General features: G+C 45.9%; 1 protein-coding gene across 12 annotated transcripts in view; it reads left to right on the forward strand.

The window, feature by feature from the left end:
- LOC116844446 (fasciclin-1) overlaps nucleotides 1-17,467 on the forward strand; it is a 381,499-nt gene that overhangs the window by 361,586 nt on the left and 2,446 nt on the right. For 10 of the 12 annotated variants that reach the window (XM_032815959.1, XM_032815975.1, XM_032815965.1 and 7 more), the window contains 4 exons: nucleotides 7,040-7,254; nucleotides 11,188-11,350; nucleotides 11,666-11,807; nucleotides 12,313-12,357. In XM_032815959.1, the coding sequence (XP_032671850.1) occupies nucleotides 7,040-7,254; nucleotides 11,188-11,350; nucleotides 11,666-11,807; nucleotides 12,313-12,357 (565 nt within the window). The remainder of the gene's footprint in view (nucleotides 1-7,039; nucleotides 7,255-11,187; nucleotides 11,351-11,665; nucleotides 11,808-12,312; nucleotides 12,358-17,467) is intronic. The other 2 variants (XM_032816014.1, XM_032816021.1) reach the window with 1 other exon arrangement.

Here is a 17,467-nt window from a genome sequence, read left to right on the forward strand (position 1 = left end):
CTCTCTCTCTCTCTCTCTCTCTCTCTCTCTCTCTCTCTCTCTCTCTCTCTCTCTCTCTCTCTCTTATATTGAGTATTAGATCATTAAAATTATATTTTTCTTCTCTTTATATATTGTATAAATACACGTCGAAATAACATTTTCGCATATTTATTCAGTTTGTCATAAAAAATTGTGAAAGAACAAGCAGATTTTCAGGCAATCTGATCCTCCAATCCCCTTAAGCGAGTTTTTAGGATCTGCCGCGACAGGCAAGAATTTTCCCGCAAGCGTCAAAGTGCATTAAAATCGAATGTTTACCGATCGTTGGAACGATGCAGCCTACGTCGAAGTGCGTTGGAGGCCAATGAACGGTCGCGCGAAACGAGCGTTTTCACCGCGGCTAATGCGCACGCGCGCGCGAATGAATTGCGCCATCGAATTGTATCGGGAAAACGCCGGCGCGATGACTTACGAGTTGGCCGATTCGAAGAGAGCCGCAAACGGCGGCACGCTGTAGCCGTTTATTCCCTAAAATTAATCATTACAACGGCTCGTTGGCAAATCTATCGCTCTGTCGCGCTCATTGCGACTTCCGAGAGCCGGCCTATCTCGATCGCGCAACGTCGCGTCACGTCGCGTCGTGTCGGCCAGCGTCGATTTCCTGCGCCATGAACGCAATTACGCGAAATCTCCGCTACAGCTAATTACGCTTCAATATCCATCGGGCCGCTTCAATCATTCAGCAGCGCGCGATACGGGATGTTGGCTTTAATTACTGCGCCCGCTCGTTAATAAATTAACATTCGATCAGTATAAATAAACGTTCGCCCACTGCGTGCGGATACGCGATAAAAGGACGGCGGACGGCGCTGCTTCTGCTGTGCAGCCGCCGATCGTCATCCCCTTGGCGACTATCGTCGCGAGCGCATCTCGATTTCCGAGAGTCGCTGTCAATTGACTGATGGGCAGACCCGTGCAGAAAAATGAATGCTGCCGCGTCTTTGCTTGTAAAAAAACTCATGGGATAGGTGCGAATCAAATCGCTTTGGTCATGTCGGTAGTGTTCATTGTAAGGCTGCGATCCGTTAGACGTTACAAATGACATGAATTACGCTTTGAAGCGCCGCGAACCAATCGCGGCGTTACTTTAAACGCGCCGCAAAGTGTCTAATGGATCGTACTCTGAAATCACGCGCTACGTAGCGTCTCTGGTGCACACGAGAGAGTTCATCGGCAGGAGTTACCCGAAATCTCGTGGATCGAAATCGGCGGAGGAAGGGGCCATCGCGGCGGAACGATTCGATTTAATGCCTTGGTGGTTCCGGAGCGGCGCGTAGAGGCGGGCGATAGGTCGCGAGAGGCGGCGATATTAATTAATTTACGTGTGGATTATCATAAAAGCGCGGCGAACAGGTGCGCTAATGCCGATTCGCTAATTGCTGGTAGTTATGGCGCATTGGTAATATCGCCCGTTATTTACTGCGCGCCCGGACCAATATTGACTCGAGGCCCGAGCCTCTCGTCCAGCACGCAACGGAGTGTATATATATTAATAATCGTCCGGCAAACAAACGGTGAGTCGCCTTTAATCGGAAACAACGCCTACGGCGGCGTGACATCGTCGCGTGCTCGCGATCCCGTCAGTCATCGTTCATTAAGACGCCTGCTGAACTCCTCGGCCTGAGTTAGCCTCACTATTCCGTTCTCCTTCCTTCCCTCACTCTCCATCTTGAGTATCGAATTGTCCCGATGAGCAGCACGAAATCACGGTTATGATTCTATCATCAATCACGCGAGGTCAGCACTGGTAATTATGTTGTGTTTGTCGAATACATATTTCTCAATAAGGAAAGTTGGACAGACTCTGACGAATTGTAATCAATATCAAGAAGATATAGGAACCGTGTCTTCCTTGCGTTTCGCTCCAACGTTTCGTAAACATTTCAGTTCATTTCTTCAGGCAGCAAGGCGATCCGAAACTACACAAAACGATCATGTTACACAGCTGCAGGAAACTTCACTCTAACTTCATTAGTAACGCGTCAGTTGTGTCGATTCATTCACGATGGAACATGTTAACACGAAATTTCTGACTGCTCCTCGAATCAAACTTTTCTCTTAATTAATCGCGATAGTTTTTCTCCGATCTTAAAAGAGATTCTCCAAATAAACTCTCTCTAGAGACTCTCTCGAAATCTGTGCTCCAGCAGGGACATTCTGCGATTCCGTTTCCACTGTTCCAGTCACAACAAACGCGCGGACAAAGCGTTCTGCGAACCTACCCCTATCGCGAGTCCACCCCTGCCGAGTTCTCCCTCACTCGACGCGAAAGCAGGAAGTCGACGCGGCCGGCCGCGAATTTTCTCGCGCTCGCAGCGCGACGAGGCCAATTTGCATGAGACCGCGCGAGTCGCACGGGAGACCGAAAGAAAATAATTAATAACCGTCGTCCGCGAAAATACGATAAGCGAGCAACGGCCACGGAGAAGAAAAATACGCGGCGGATCAACACGCGCGCGCGAGATCTCTCACGCACGACGTGGCTATACGGCGAACATACGCGCTGCTCTCCTCTCCTCTTTCCTCCTTTCCTTCTCCGCGTTTTTTCTCTATCCTGGCTGATTTGCATTAAACACCACGCACCGTACGTCCTGCGCACTAATTTATCGTCCCGAGATATGTTTTACACCGCTTTCATGCTTTATACTCTCCCGACGTCGCGTACGCGTGCTCTCTGCTCGCCTCGCCTCGCCTCGGAAGAGGCACTCGCACGCTGATGAAATGATAAAGCACTCCCAGCAAGAGGAGGTACCGCGAGACGTGTCGGGCCCGCGACGTGAAATTCAATTTTATTCGCGATATCGCCGCGAAACGACTCTCCTCCGCTCTCTCTTCTCCTCTCACACACACACACGCGCGCGCACACTCACATATACTCTGGTGTTCTGCCCTGTTCCCCGTTCCATATCCATATTTTAGGGAGATCGGGTGAGGGAATTATTTAAAATATTGGTTTAAATATCTCACGGACTACACGGCAGCCGTTGCGCGCGCGAGTCTGTTTTAATTATCGACTTAAATATTGCCTCGACACTGTGTGTTCGCAACACCGAGGTTTGTTTGAAAAAGTGTCAGAGGGAGTTTCTCTTTTTAGACGCTCGCGTCGTTCAGGCGTTGAAACTCCGGAAATTACATACAAGCGATCTCTCGGAGACCTCCGGTTTCTCGAGCTACGCTTTCGGATTTTAATTTCAGCGGACGCGATCACCTGACAATATCTAATCGAATGACGTATGCAAATCTTAAGCGAACATTCCGGTCTTGGCGGAGGACGCATTAGATAAATCAGTTTCAAAGTCAGTTTTTTTCCTTCTTCTCCTGTATTATGTACGCGTTTCTTTTTCCGTTTCAGCGGCGTGATTTATTCCCCGCTACGGCCCATACATTCGTAATTAATTTATTCGCCATCGTCCCCCGAGCAAGTAAAGCTCGCGGCGCGGCTTTACGCGCGGCTAATTGTTATTTCTGGCTGACAGCCGGCTGTCGGAAGTCTCGGCACGGTTGCGGTTAAAAAATTAATTGGGGGCAGAGGCGTATCGGAAGTGCCGGGCCTTTATCGGAGCTGATCGCTGAGTGCCTGAAAGCCCCTCTTTATTTCGCAGTGAAATTAAAAAGTCCCGCGCCTTAAAGCCGACAGCTGCTCGAAGCTACGTTTACGCAAACTAATCACGAAGATCTGAATTTATTTGCGGGACGATTTTCTCTCTCTTTCTCTCTCTGACAGCAAAAAAAGATTCATATATTGAGAGAAATTTATGGTAATAATTACTGTGCTATAAACTAATTGAAAAACTATAATATACTAAAAACTATTATAGAATCTCATAATCGAGAAATCGAGATCTCAATAAAGTTAATAATAATAACAACAATAATAGAGCAAGTAAACACAACAAAATAAACTGACAGTTTATTCTTACGCCACTAAAAATGAAAAATAGAACTAAAAATTGAAAATAATTTATACGAAAGAAAAAACCATAATATTCTCTCCGTGTGATAGGAGCAAATTTTATTATACGTCGTACATATATTTTCGTCAGATCCAGAATAGATTGGAATATTTTTTTGACTAACAAATGCGTTTCTTTCTGTTTTTTTTTTCTTTTAATCTAATGAGATTCTCGCCGAGATCTCCCGACAGATCTAAATATTTTCGCTCGTCTCTCAACCAAAAAATCCAAGAACGACGACACGCGCGAAGACCCGAGATCCCCAAAGATACTTCTCCGGACTAGCACAATCTCCCTATTCCAAGACGCCTCTCCGTACTCCCGACCATCGCGGACGTCGCAATTTCGCTAAGGCAAAATCGACGTCGAACTCTCTCGCAAACGCACTCCCTGCCGCCGGCAGGGTCGGGAGGGTGTACGCCTTTTTCGAGATACCCCATGCACTCTCTCTTACTCTATCTCTCTCGGCCGGAGTATCTCGGGCGCGGATGAACGTCAGGAAAGTAACCGGAAGTGGCTCTGAGTGCACGCCGGGAAATTCATGAGAGCTGGATCAGCCGGAAAAGGGATCATTGCCTCTTGGCGCGCGCGCTGTCTTTCTCTCTTTTTTCGCTCTCTCGCTCGCTCTCTTTCTTTCTCTCTCTCGTTTTCGCTCTCGCTCTTCACAGCGAGCTTTCCATCCTCGACATCAGCGAATGAGGATGAAGGGAGAGACAGGACGAGCGGGCGGGAGGGTAAGGGAACGGGCGTCGATTTGCAATCCGAACGATATTTGCAAGTTAAAAGCTCGCATTGCTAGCTAGAGCGCACGACGTACGCCGCGTCGTCCGGATAATCCGGCGGATCGAAGGGATTCGTTTCGCTCCGCTATCGCGCGCCCTGGGCCCACCACGGCTGTCTCTTTTAAGGTCAAATTCCGCGGTCGTCTAAGAAAGCGAGCGCGATCTCCCGCCGGAAGCGATCTCCGCGACGCTCAGCCCGCGATTATGCGATTTCCTTCCGGAGATTGCCGCCGCCGACGAGCTGCCTTTGAAGTCGAATTGCGGAATCGCGGAATAATAGACGCGTTACTTCTCTATAGAAGACGTTCGCCAGGTTTTCCCTTTTTTTTGCTTTCGCCACGCACACTAAAAAATTCATTTAGTTCAGTTAACCAAATTTTGGTTAACTCAATTAAATTTTTTATTTTTAAAATAAGGTGGAACAAATGTTTTGGTTGTGAGAATCAATATTTGATACTTTGAATCAAAGATTTGATTTCTTGAAACGAAAATGAAACAGGTTTAGTTTCAGAGAATCAAATCTTTGGTAGAAAGAACGAAATTTTGGCCCTCCGAACAACCGAAACATTTGTTTGACCCTATTTTAACCAAATTTTGGTTAATCCAACTAAATGAATTTTTCAGTGCAACCCGCCGACCTGCAATTTTATTTCGCGACGCAGCTGTCAATTAGTGGACCAGTTAGCACGAAGTGTCGAAATAAAAGAACTTTTTAACAAAGATAAAGCCTCGAAAAGTCTTGAAAGATATTAAGTAATTTTGACTCAATATTCCTATGCACCTACATTGAGAAAAAATGTTTGGTTTTTCATGGCGGTTTAATTTTGTTTAAAAAAATTATTCGTCACTTTGAGAAACTCCTTTTTTGAAATCGGTTGAAGATTATTATAACAAACAGAGACGCGCAGCCGTATTAGTAGACACTAAAGCATGATCTTTGCTGGAATCCTCCGATCCTTGACCTCACCTGACCTGATCTCCTCCCCCACTTTTAAGTGAGAGTTGTGTCGATGTTGTTGTTGTTATTGTTACGCTCGTGATCATATGTACACGCAGCTGTAACTTCGTGTGGAACTTATAACTAACTACCTGGACGGAAAGTTTGCGTCGTGCGCGGAAATGCGCACCTAACTTTTAATTCCCATTTTCTACTTCGACTTAGCTGTGCGTGCGCGCGATAGCTGCTATTTCCTTCTGCACGACATCGATTTCTGCCGATTCTCCGAAGGCGAATCAAGCCTGCGAATCTCCTACTCAACTCCCGCGAACTCGATCTGAAGTTTTCTTCAGATATCATCCGTTCCTATTAGAAATTCATGGTGGCCCTGATCGGTCCCGATTTATGATTATCTAGTTTACATAAGGTGATATCCTCTTCAACTATTAATATAAGATCTTAATTATTAATGATTCTTATTATTAATAAAGCCTGATTGTCATGCTGCGTTACATAATTTCCAAGTCACAGTTTTAGTCTTACTTTCGACCTACACTTTGTAACGCCTGTAAATTCTGAAGGATTAGTGTATATTTAATACATGTGGAAACAGACATCCTCTGAATGGTAGACGGTGCACAAAATGCCACTTGTGGATTCTAAAGAGGATCTTCTCGCGAAACTGTATATTAAATACAATCAAGAGAAGTGGATACAAGCTTCAGAGTCTCAAAGTAGTCGTTGAATGGAATACTGAGGTCGAAAGTAGGATCAAAATTCCGACTTGGATTAACAGGATTCGGTAACATCATCTTGTACACAAACCAGACAATTAGGATCAACTGGATTGTGGGGTAAATTTAAATTGGGATTCGACAGTTGTGCTGATGAGACATTCCTTGCAAATTGCGCGGCCGATCAAAGTCATTTGGATCAATCAGTTGTGCATCAGATGTCTGCACGTCCGCCTGCCTCGCGGATTCTCAGCGATCAATCGTATCCCGAGACAGCCGGTTGCGAACGCTTTCGAAGGATCGACCCCATTCGCAGTGCAACGCTTAGCATCCTGCCTCTCCATCCCTCCTTCTGTACGTCCTCGCGAGAAGTTACGAGAGCTCGTCTTTTTACCTGTTACCTCCGTCTCGTGCTTTCCGCTTTTGCGCTGTACTTTCCGCGGCAGTTTCGACGTGTAATGTAACCCCTTTAAAGCCGCGCACGTGACTGGCGGTTAACGCGAGTCACGCGCCTTCGCCGCTGCCGCTTTAGCCTCCTCAGTCGTCCCCGCTGCGAACATTCTCTCACGGAGCCCGCTCGAATTCTTGCAGGTGCAGACCGCCGCTGACAGAAAGAAGCTCTACTTCAACGTGGTGCAGGGACCTACCGGAAATCAAACCGTCACCGTGGAGGGCGGCGGCGTGAACGCTACCATCATCACTGCCAACATCGCCGCCACAAACGGAATTATTCACATAATCGACAGGTTTCTCGGAGTGCCGTACACCACTGTGCTCGAAAAGCTCAGGACCGACCCGATGCTCAAGTAAGTCAGTCATTAATACTGCGCCAATACTGCAACAAGCATTGGTCCATTACTGGCCGACGTTTATTTACCAGTACTGGTGAACAACTCTGGGCCAGATCTGAAACAAGATCCTAGGTTATCATCTAGATAGTAGCCATTGCTGCACCAATACCTCTTCCTAGTACTGCGCCAGCAATGCAACTCTGGCAACCAGTACTGGCTCGTTATTGGCCCAGTCATAAAACCCTCTATGGGAAATGAGTAAAAAGAAACGTGAGAGAAAAAGAAAAGTGTAAAAAGAATTAGTAAAAAGAAAAGTGAGAGAAATGAGGACCAAGATGAGATATGCACTCGAGTTGTGTCGTTGAAATTTTGATCATACCGTCGGTCTCAATATTCTTCAATATTCTTCAATATTCTTCAATATTCTTCAACATCTTTTCATTCTATTTAACACTTCGGGACGAGTGGTCACTTTTTATGCCATAATTGTTCTTTGCTTTTATATTGGAAACTATTTTTCCGATTCTCATTGAGTTTTCTGTAACGGGGTTTTTGGGGTCGCTGAATTCGAATATACACTGAGAGAAGAATTTAATAAATATTATCAAAATTTGGTTATTATTACTAAATGGTAGACGTAAATATAGCGGGCCAAAGCTATGGCAATATTTATTAATTAATTTAGTTCTGTAAAATAAATTATTTATTTGACAGAAATAAAATTTATTTGCTTCCAGAATATATTTAGTAAATAAAACTTATTGAATAGTTGAGCAAAATAAGCGATTTTGTAATAGTTACAAAATGTTTGGTAAGTTCAACCAACCATCTGTAATAATAGATATTGAAACGATGTAATAGCTACAAATGAATGAATTTTTCGTTGTGCTGCAACAAAACATACTTATACTGGTAACAAAATAAACTCGTACCTACTGAATCTTTTATTACATGGGATATAAGAATTTCATAACAATTATCAAATATCTGTTCATAACTGTAATATATTTCATATTAAATACTTAATATTAAGTAATTATTACTGAATTATTTAATTGATGTTATTGTCAATGCAATTACGTCATACTCCCGATCTATTAAATATTTGGTAATTATTATCATATTTAGTATTAGTTACTAAGGATTCAACGAATTTCTGTAACTAAATGCAGTTTGTTATAGTTACTAGTCTTTTCTCTCAGTGTAACCTTACAATTTTTATATTCAAAATGGTTGATCCAATATGATGGACAAAATTGGCTTTTCCAGGACGTAGCTTTCTAACAGGAATGAAAAATCAAGACTTTTAGATTTCTTCTGTTTTCAGAGGTTTTCAGAGTTGCTGAATCTGACTTCAAAAGTTAAAAATTCAAAATGACGGATCCAATATGGCGATTTTCAAGATGTCAAATTATGTAAATATAACTTAATTTCCGTAAAACTTCATACTCTTTAAATTTGAATTAGTGAAAATCTTGACTGAATTCGATATATGAACCATTTTCGCAAGGATGAGCACAAATGAGCAGATGTGATCAGGTCAGGTCAGATCTAAAATTTTTTTCCTTGGTCGGCATTTTGAATTTCAAATATTCGATTTCAGTTCTCAAAAAAGTATCTTTAAAAAATTTCATAGTTCACATTTCACGGAAATTTAATAATATTTATATTATTTATCATTTTTTCCGCCATATTGGGTTCGTCATTTTGGATCACAGAATTTTAAAAATCTAAGTTCAGATTCGGATTCAACGATTCCAAAAACCCGTAGAATATGTATTTATAATTATCTCCCCGAGCAACCGTCCTCCCTGAAAGGATTAATCAACTAACTTTGCTAAGAGGTTCTTTTTTTTAGAATTTACGAGTGACACTTTGTGCAATTTTTGTCACTTAAAGATGCTAAGTGAGTCTTCAATTTTTATGTATATTAAGCATACCCTGATCTTTCATAATATACAGATTATAGGATGTTTAGATCCTACAATCTATCCTTATTTAAATCCTATAATTCTATGATGGTAGGGCTGAAATTTTAACTCGATGTGAATTTCAAAATTTGATAATTGGGCTCGAGTCGTCACCAGTAATCACGAAACATTCGTACGTATTACGTATTCCGCTCTGTTGCGAGAGCAAAAGGACCCTGCGCGATTCTATTCGCACGACGGCATGATATACTGAACGATTCATCTTTCACGAGGGCCGGAGAGAGAGAGAGAGAGAGAGAGAGAAGTCTCTATCTGGGAAGACATCGATAATTGCGAGCGACGACGAGCGCGCTCTCGTTCTGGGTACACGTGGGCGCGGTTGGCAAACACGTGCGGACGAGCTTTCCACCCACGCGTTGATACGATCTCGGTCAGACCATCTCACCACTATCATCGTCGAGAGAACGCCGTCGCCCCGTCCTCGAAAGAAAATCTTATCCGCGCGTGACCCCGCCGAATCTTCCTTCCGCACGACTCGCTGAGCAGGCCTCTCGTTCGGATTTAATTAAAATAACGCAACACAAATGCCCATCCCATTTGCCCCGCAGTCGTCTTCCTTCCCATCGGGTCATCGGTCGACGTAAAAACTATAACCGTGGGAGTCTCTTACGGCCGGAACAGTTCTGCGGGGCGTCACGTCGCACCTATTAAATTCGTAGCCCGAGTGCGCTCGATATTGCCTCCTTGTCCAATTTAACGTTCGGCACTCGAAGCAAAAAGCAAATAAACTCACCCGGCGAGATTACCGGTCCAGAAACGTCGCCGGATTCGTCGTCGTCGTCGTCGTCAACGACGATGACCTACATAACCCCCGTTTAAACGTCATCTTGAGAGAAACAGAGAAAGAAAGAGAGGGAGAGAAAGAGAGAGAGAGAGGATCCGGAAGGTCGGGCGTTCCGAGAACTCGACGACCCGAAAGAGCCGAATATTCAGAGATCTTGCGGCTGCGAGCTACCAAATTCTGTAGCCAATTAGTCCAAGGACGGAAATTCGTCTCCCGGAAATCCGAGGGACGAGAATTTTATCGTCGCGAAACGCCGCCGAAAGTCACCGCATCCATCTGTCCGGAATAATTCGCGATCTGGTGGAAGTAAGTGTTTGAACGTCTCGAGAACCGCGCGATCCGGATAATCTCGTGGAAGATCAATCGCGGGGAGCGCGTTCAAACTTTTCGCGATCGGACTGGATCTCAATTACAGTTCCGTGTGTCAGTAACCCTGAGGAGGCTAACGCGGAGCGTTGCGGCTTCGAGAACGTCGATGACCCGGGCATCGCGCGTTACTCGAGGTCTTAGATAGTCCGAGAGCCGTTGCAACGAGCGGAGATTATCCAGCGAGAGATTGTTTATGTACGTTGATCCAAATAGCCGGTCAACAATCGTGCCTGGGCATACCGTTGCCGGCTTGCCGCGCAAAGAAAACTCGGCGGGATTATCTCCTGATTTAAAATTATAATTGACACCCGCGCTATCCCGGAAGAGGGTCGGATCTTGCACAGGTAGAGACCGCCCGAGCTTGAACAGCGGCGGCTTTATAAAGAGCGGAGAGATCAGCCCTGCCTAGGTGGAAGGCGGATTAAATCTCGTAAGAGGCGCGCGAAGGTGAAGCGCCCTGGCGAGCGGATAGAGCAAACAACGTGATGTTACCGGCGCGTTCTATTCGCGCGCGATCCCCGTGGGCTCGGAAAAATTTCCGCGTGCTGCTTAACTCAGTTGCGCGCGGCCCCTCGATTCAATTAGCGCGATTTAAGCAAGACGGATTAGACGTTACGACGTTGCCCGCAGTCCCTTCCTCGGAAATCGTTTTCTGGGAAGAGAAAAAGTGGCGAGAAAGAGAGAAAGAAAGAAGGAGCAAAGCAAAAGAGGTGGAGAGAGACAGGGAAGAAGAAAGCCCCCGTAATTCTCGCCGGAGCTACCGACGTGAAATTAATCGTCGACGTTGCCTCGTTTTTTTTCCAGCACGACCTACGTGCTGGGCCAGCGACGCGGGTTCAACGATCAGCTGAACGACACGACGAAGCGGTTCACGTACTTCGTCCCGCACGACTACGCCTGGTCCTTGGCGTCCGATAGATATCCGTCAACGTGCAAGAAGCTCTTCATGCCTGAGTACAGTTATCATGTGAGTGATCTCTTCCTGTGCCTATCACGCATCACCCGTGGCCCTTTGTGCTCGATACATTAATCGCATCGTCGAACTCTCGCGAACTTTCCGATTCTCTTTTCTATTTTCGGCTCTGTTTCCCGGGTCTTTGAGCTATTTTTAGAGTCTTGAAATATACTTTTGTATCCTCCAATCTTCAAATCCGCGAATAAGATTCACACGTACGCTTTTATTCCCCGATGCTTCGCGAACGTGAAGAGTTAAGCGGGTCGAGCACTTGTGTAATTCTGGGACCATGTCTGACGATAAAAAAAATGCACGATCCGCTTGCAGACGAAGCAGATCCTGGAGCGGCACCTTGTGATAGCGGACGAGGCGTACACGATGGCGAAGCTGAAGGAGTTGAGCAACGACACCATCTTCTTGCAGGCGGCCAGGGACAACCTGAAGCTCCGCGTCAAGGAGCACGGCGAAAGTGAGTAGGCCCGCTTCGAATGCATCGCCACACGAACACACATACACTGTAGCCGGTACCGGCTTCTCCACCGCACAGACATCTTAATATCATCGAGGTGTTGGTAGTCCCGCGAATGTTCAGCCCGTCGTGAAACGCGCGCGCGGTGGCAGGCGATGCCACGAGATCAAGTGTAAACTAGACGAGGTGTAAATTCGAGACATCAGGGACGGGGAAAGTTTCCCCGCGAAGGCGCGTTCACGCTCTCGCTCGAGACACTCGCTTAAACCGTCAACTATCGGTAACGCCTTAACAGTCGCGCGTCTGCTTCGCGACGCGCTCGCGATTGTTCCCGTGAGCGAGGCGCGGAATCACCCTCTCCTCCTCCTCCTCCCCCTCCTCTTCTTCCTCCTTCTCAGCGTATATAAGCCATCACATCCTCTCTGCCGTATTTCTCTCTTCCCGACCGTTACATCCCCGCTTGTCACCGACACTCTCAAACCTAGTGCTGTCTGATTACATGTAGATGAGAAGTACGACGAAAACGCAATCCGTCCAGATACGCAATCCGGTGAGTGAGTTAAATGTTTGAACGTCGCCGACGTGCGACGGCGCACACACGAGTGCTTTTCACTTTGTACGAGCAGCACTATGAGTGTGAAGGAGTGCACCCCTTACGCACCGCGCTCGCGCGTACACGTCGTCGTTGCTACGTATGTGTGTGCGCGAGGGAATGACACGTATGTGCGTATTGTACCAGCCGCGCCGGCGAGGTTCGTCTCCGATCGTCCGGGATCCGCGAACGATCACCCGGCTATCTGGACACACACACAGTGTGTCCGAATTTGCACTTTGAATTGCTCCGCCGTTACATGTCTTACGCATACGAAAGCTGAACAGCAGGTCCAGATTTTGCGCGAGAATTTCCGTTTTTATCCGCCCGCAAATAGTGGATTATTTATTCGCGGCGATTAACCTGCGGTAACGTTTCTCCCGGTTAGAAATTTATTAAGTGCTTTATGAATTAGTTCGCGTTTGCTCTTCTGAGAATTATCAAAACCGCATTGAAACGCCGGGAATTTGAAGACTTCTCTTAGATTAATGCACGGAATTGCTCGCATTTTCGAGGCGATTTTCAGGGGTTACGTCTGCACGGAAAGGATATTGTAGCTTCTTTTCACATATTTTCTTTCCAAATTTTTTTTCAGATTTATTTTATATAATTTCATTTATTACTTCATTATTAAAAATTTGAATTATCTATCTCAATTTTTTAATTAATTAATTAAGCTTTCAGTTGTTAATTTTATATAATTTTATATAATTTTATAGATTTTATATAATTTCGTTTCCACTAATGCAGGAATAGCCCGTCAATAAGGTTTATCTTCGTTAAAAAACATAGAAAATTTTGTTAAATACTCAACATTATAAGATCTGCGGGATTCCCTTCAATTTTTTTAAAAATCATCAATTGAAACTAGTTATTTCTGCTTAATATTATGCTTCCACCTACGTTACCAACACCTTCGTATTATTATCATTACAACGATAGAACACTAGTCTCAATAACTCTTCAGAAATTAGGGATAGTCCCGCGGGTCTTATTAAATTGACGGTTCTGAGACTGTTATTTAAATGATGGTCGCTGAATGGACAGTCAGTCGCGAGGCTCGACAGCACAACGGTCGGAGTAGTAAAGAGAAGAAAGCAGATGTAGACCTCGAGAATTGCCTTGAGAATGCGAGCATCCCCGAGCACTGTCTCAGATCGTCTCGGTCTCCTCTCAGACGCGTCGGGCGGATCTAGGATCGCCAGATCCTCATGTCCCAAGATCCCGAGTCCACCGGATCTCGGAAGTCTCTAGATCCTCGGATGCTGGCTTCGTACAACGATTCTAATTTATTTTCTGTATTCTGCTTGTACGTACTGTGTACTGCGTTACGTATTATTGTTACGTACCATGTGATCGTACGCCAAGCTTGTTGCGCTTCCACGCTGACGCTTACGCTTACGCATACGAGAGATCTACGAACGGAATCCGGGAGGCGTTGGGAGGGGGCGAGCTGGCGACGTCCTCTTCCCGCGCGAGACGAACTTCGCTTGGCGCAAGAAAAAAAAAAAGAAGAAAAAACAAACAGAGAAAGACAGGATAACTCGTTCGCACTGAGATTAGCGACTTGAGTGCTTCGTCTAATTATTTTGTATTATTTGAGGTTTTATTGCATCGCAGTCTCTCTACATATATATTATATATATATACATATATCATACGTAGGATGCAGTGTTCTCAAACTGCGGGAAATCGCGAGTCGCGTGATCGGCGAGCGGAAAGCTCGGGGAAAGCTCTTCCCCTCGTCTCGCATGCCGCTTGCCGTCTCGTCGACACGCCGCGCCATATCACCCCCCGGGGTATCCCATTTGAGAGCCTCTGCCTCACAGCACCACGATCGAACTCACTGTTAAATAATACAAGAGGCATCGTGCACAATGGATCGCTCGCAAAACCAAGACCGTCCCGAGCTTCACGACCAATTAAAGCCGGGATTTTCAAGCCCGCGGGGCGAATGCGATCTGCGCGGATTCCGCGCGCGGGTCAAAAGTCATTGAATCGAAGGTGGAAGAGGGAGAGAGCGAGGAAAAAATTAACGAACGAATATATGTCAGGGAAAGAGACAGAGAAGGATGAAAGAGGGAGAAAGAGAGAGGGGAGGAGGAGAATAACGCGCGCGCGCGCGCGCGTGTACGAGAAACAAAAGCGTATTAATTGCGGCGAGGGCAACAATACTCATTGTGCACGGCGGAATTAATTACGACGAGCAGAACGTTCATTGTTGCGCGTAAATTAATCGCAACAACAACGGCAATAGGATATCATTACCTTTGTCGCGCGGGGAAAACGAAGAGCCACTCGTTTGCGGTTTTGCCCGTCTATTGTACGCCGACCGAGACAACCGCCGCCCGACCGCCCTCACGCTTACATAAACACACCCTGTGGGGTGCGCTCGCGTTACGCGTAGGGAGAATAATAAGGGAGAATTCGCACCTTGGACGGAGGAGCGGAGGACAGAGGCCAATCAGAACTCGCGCCGTTGGAAAAGCGGAAAGTGGCGATTGCCGCCTGATCACCGGCGCGATTTCTGATTGGCGTTTCTCAGCCTTCTTCCACCAACGTGTGAATCCTCTTTGAGATTCAGGCAATCCCTTCGCCGCGTCGTCCCTCCCGCGGGGAAGACGCGGGGGATCTCGAGAGAAAGGAGACGACAACTCGCGGCGGAAACTCGAGATATTTCTTCCGTGACTCCAACTGACTGTCAAACGGAGAGGAGGGAACGGCAGAGGGCGATGACCATTACGGTTACGCGGGGATATTAATCTCTGGTTGCTCCCCGTACGTTAATCCTCCCGTAAGCCGGCGGAAGCCAGCTGCCCGTTCGCCGTATTAGCATTAAAGCGATAATAATTCGCGTCTGTGTAGGTCGATACTAATTACTTCATTGGCGCGATATGATCGCGAGCGAGCGGACAGACGGCGAGTCGCTTCCGCGGGCTCGTCCACTCGGCGACAAAGAAACGCGACATTAATTACGTCCCCGCGGACGTGAATTGTGAGTTATCGGAGGTCGTCGGCGAAAGAGCCGGCTCGCGCGGCAAGCAGCATCGTCCGTAATGCTTTGCTCGCTTCGAACGGAAAAACGACGTTGTTCGACTGTCGTTTCTGTGAAAGCCGCATAAAACATTTCCTGAGGATCTAATCGGAATACAGTGCAATTCCGCAAAATAACTATGAGTTCTGATCGCAAGTGTAACGTTTCAAACACACGCGAAGTGGAAAATCCAAAATCTCTCCAATATTTTTCCTTGCATGGAGAGAATATTTTCTAGTTTCCTTCTTCGTATAAATTTTCTTTTCAATTTTATGCTTTTAGTAGCGCGGCAATAGGTCGTCGGTAAGATCCATTTTAGCTAAGGAACATAATAAATTCCGCCAGAAACAGCGGAATTTTTAATACCGAGTTTTAGTTCTTAAAATAACATGACAGAATTTAATGAAAAAATAGTTTTCTTGACCACAATTTATAGCGATTATTTCTCTGTGTGATTGTACTTACAAATACCAAACATTTTTTTCTCAGTGCGGCGTGATTGCCTAAAAATACGATTTTCCATAGTATTTCTGTTTGAATTCTAGAAAATCGACGGTAAGGATAAGTATGGGGTTTCCAGTTGGATACTGTAGTACTGTGAGATAATCGATTGAGACAAATGTGGATATTCTGATCGGAATCCATGCTGCATCTGGAAGAATCTTGGGAAATTTCTATGCGAGAAACTCGGTGGAGAGAGCGAATCCGCGCTGACGTAGTTGCTGCGTGCTTTTCGCGCGGAACGCGACGGAAAAGCCGCGGAAAAGCTCGCTGCCGCGAGCGTTGGAAATTCTCGAGTGGACGCGACGCAACTCTCCGTGAATGGAGCCATCGCGTCGCGTCGCGTCTTGGCGCGTCTCCTCCCGAGGCATTGCGACGAAGCGGCGAATTCCCGGTTCCAACGCGATATCGAGAAGCGGATTCCCATGCGGCAATCGGCCGTGAAAATCGCGTCCCTTCTCGACGCAGCATCTTCGCTGCAGCCCGAAAACTACAACCGAACGCACGCGCGCGCGCACGCACGCACGCCATTATGGGTCGGAACCGCAGCGCGATTTATTATGCACCTTTGGACCACCATTTAAATGCAAATTCCTTGATTACCCCCGGCGCTAATTGCTACGCGCTCGCTCGCTCGCTCGTGCGCGCTCACTCTCGCCTGTGAGCGCGAATTCCCGGAGCGTTTTTCGAGACTCGCGACCGCCGCTCTAACAAACCGCCGTGTGTTCCCGCGAGAGCGAACTCGGGGAGGACCTTGCGAACGGGCGGAGAATAAACTTCGGTATATACTTTCCGTTAGTCCGCAGCAGAAGATATTTGTGAAGTGTAAACAGCGGTGTCGCGCGGGGGATTATTTTCGTGTCGCCGAGACGGTGGAGGTCGGTAAAGGTACCGATGTCTGGACACTTTTCTGTCGTTTTAGTCTTTGGATAAGGATATTTCAAGTTTTAATGTGTGTGTATGAGGATGGAACACAAAAATGTTTCTCGAATAAAAGTCCCTAAATTTCACTCGCGATATTCGAGAGAATTTATTATCGCGGAATTCGCGATTCGGAACACCTGTTTCCGTGAATTTGTACTTTCTATCAAATACTTAATTTCTTTATTTGTCAGTGTTATGTACGAAGTGAGAATGTTTTGGTCCCACTGACGTTTGCAGTAAGAAATGATAAATTTTATGTATGCAAAATTGATGGAAAATTGTTTTGTATTGTAAGAATAATACACACGGAGAAAATATTGTGATAAAGATTGCAACCAAATTCTGTAGTCTTGAGCCATATAAGTATCAAAATCAATATATATTTGTTTAAAAACGTTATGCACGTTTAACTTTTTGTTATAGAATTATTGTAGCTACTTGAATGTTTCTGCGATATCGTATATTTGATATCACAAAACCAACATTGGATTGTCAAATTTACTATTTATACAGTAATTTGTACTGTATAATATGAGTATAGTGCTTTCTCTCTCTGTCTCTGTTTCTCTCTCTCTCTCTCTCTCTCTCTCTCTCTCTCTCTCTCTCTCT

The sequence above is a fragment of the Odontomachus brunneus genome, unplaced genomic scaffold, assembly GCF_010583005.1.
Source record: "Odontomachus brunneus isolate Ranch 3 - 2012 unplaced genomic scaffold, Obru_v1 Obru_scaffold_003, whole genome shotgun sequence".
Taxonomy (NCBI): Eukaryota; Metazoa; Arthropoda; class Insecta; order Hymenoptera; family Formicidae; genus Odontomachus; species Odontomachus brunneus.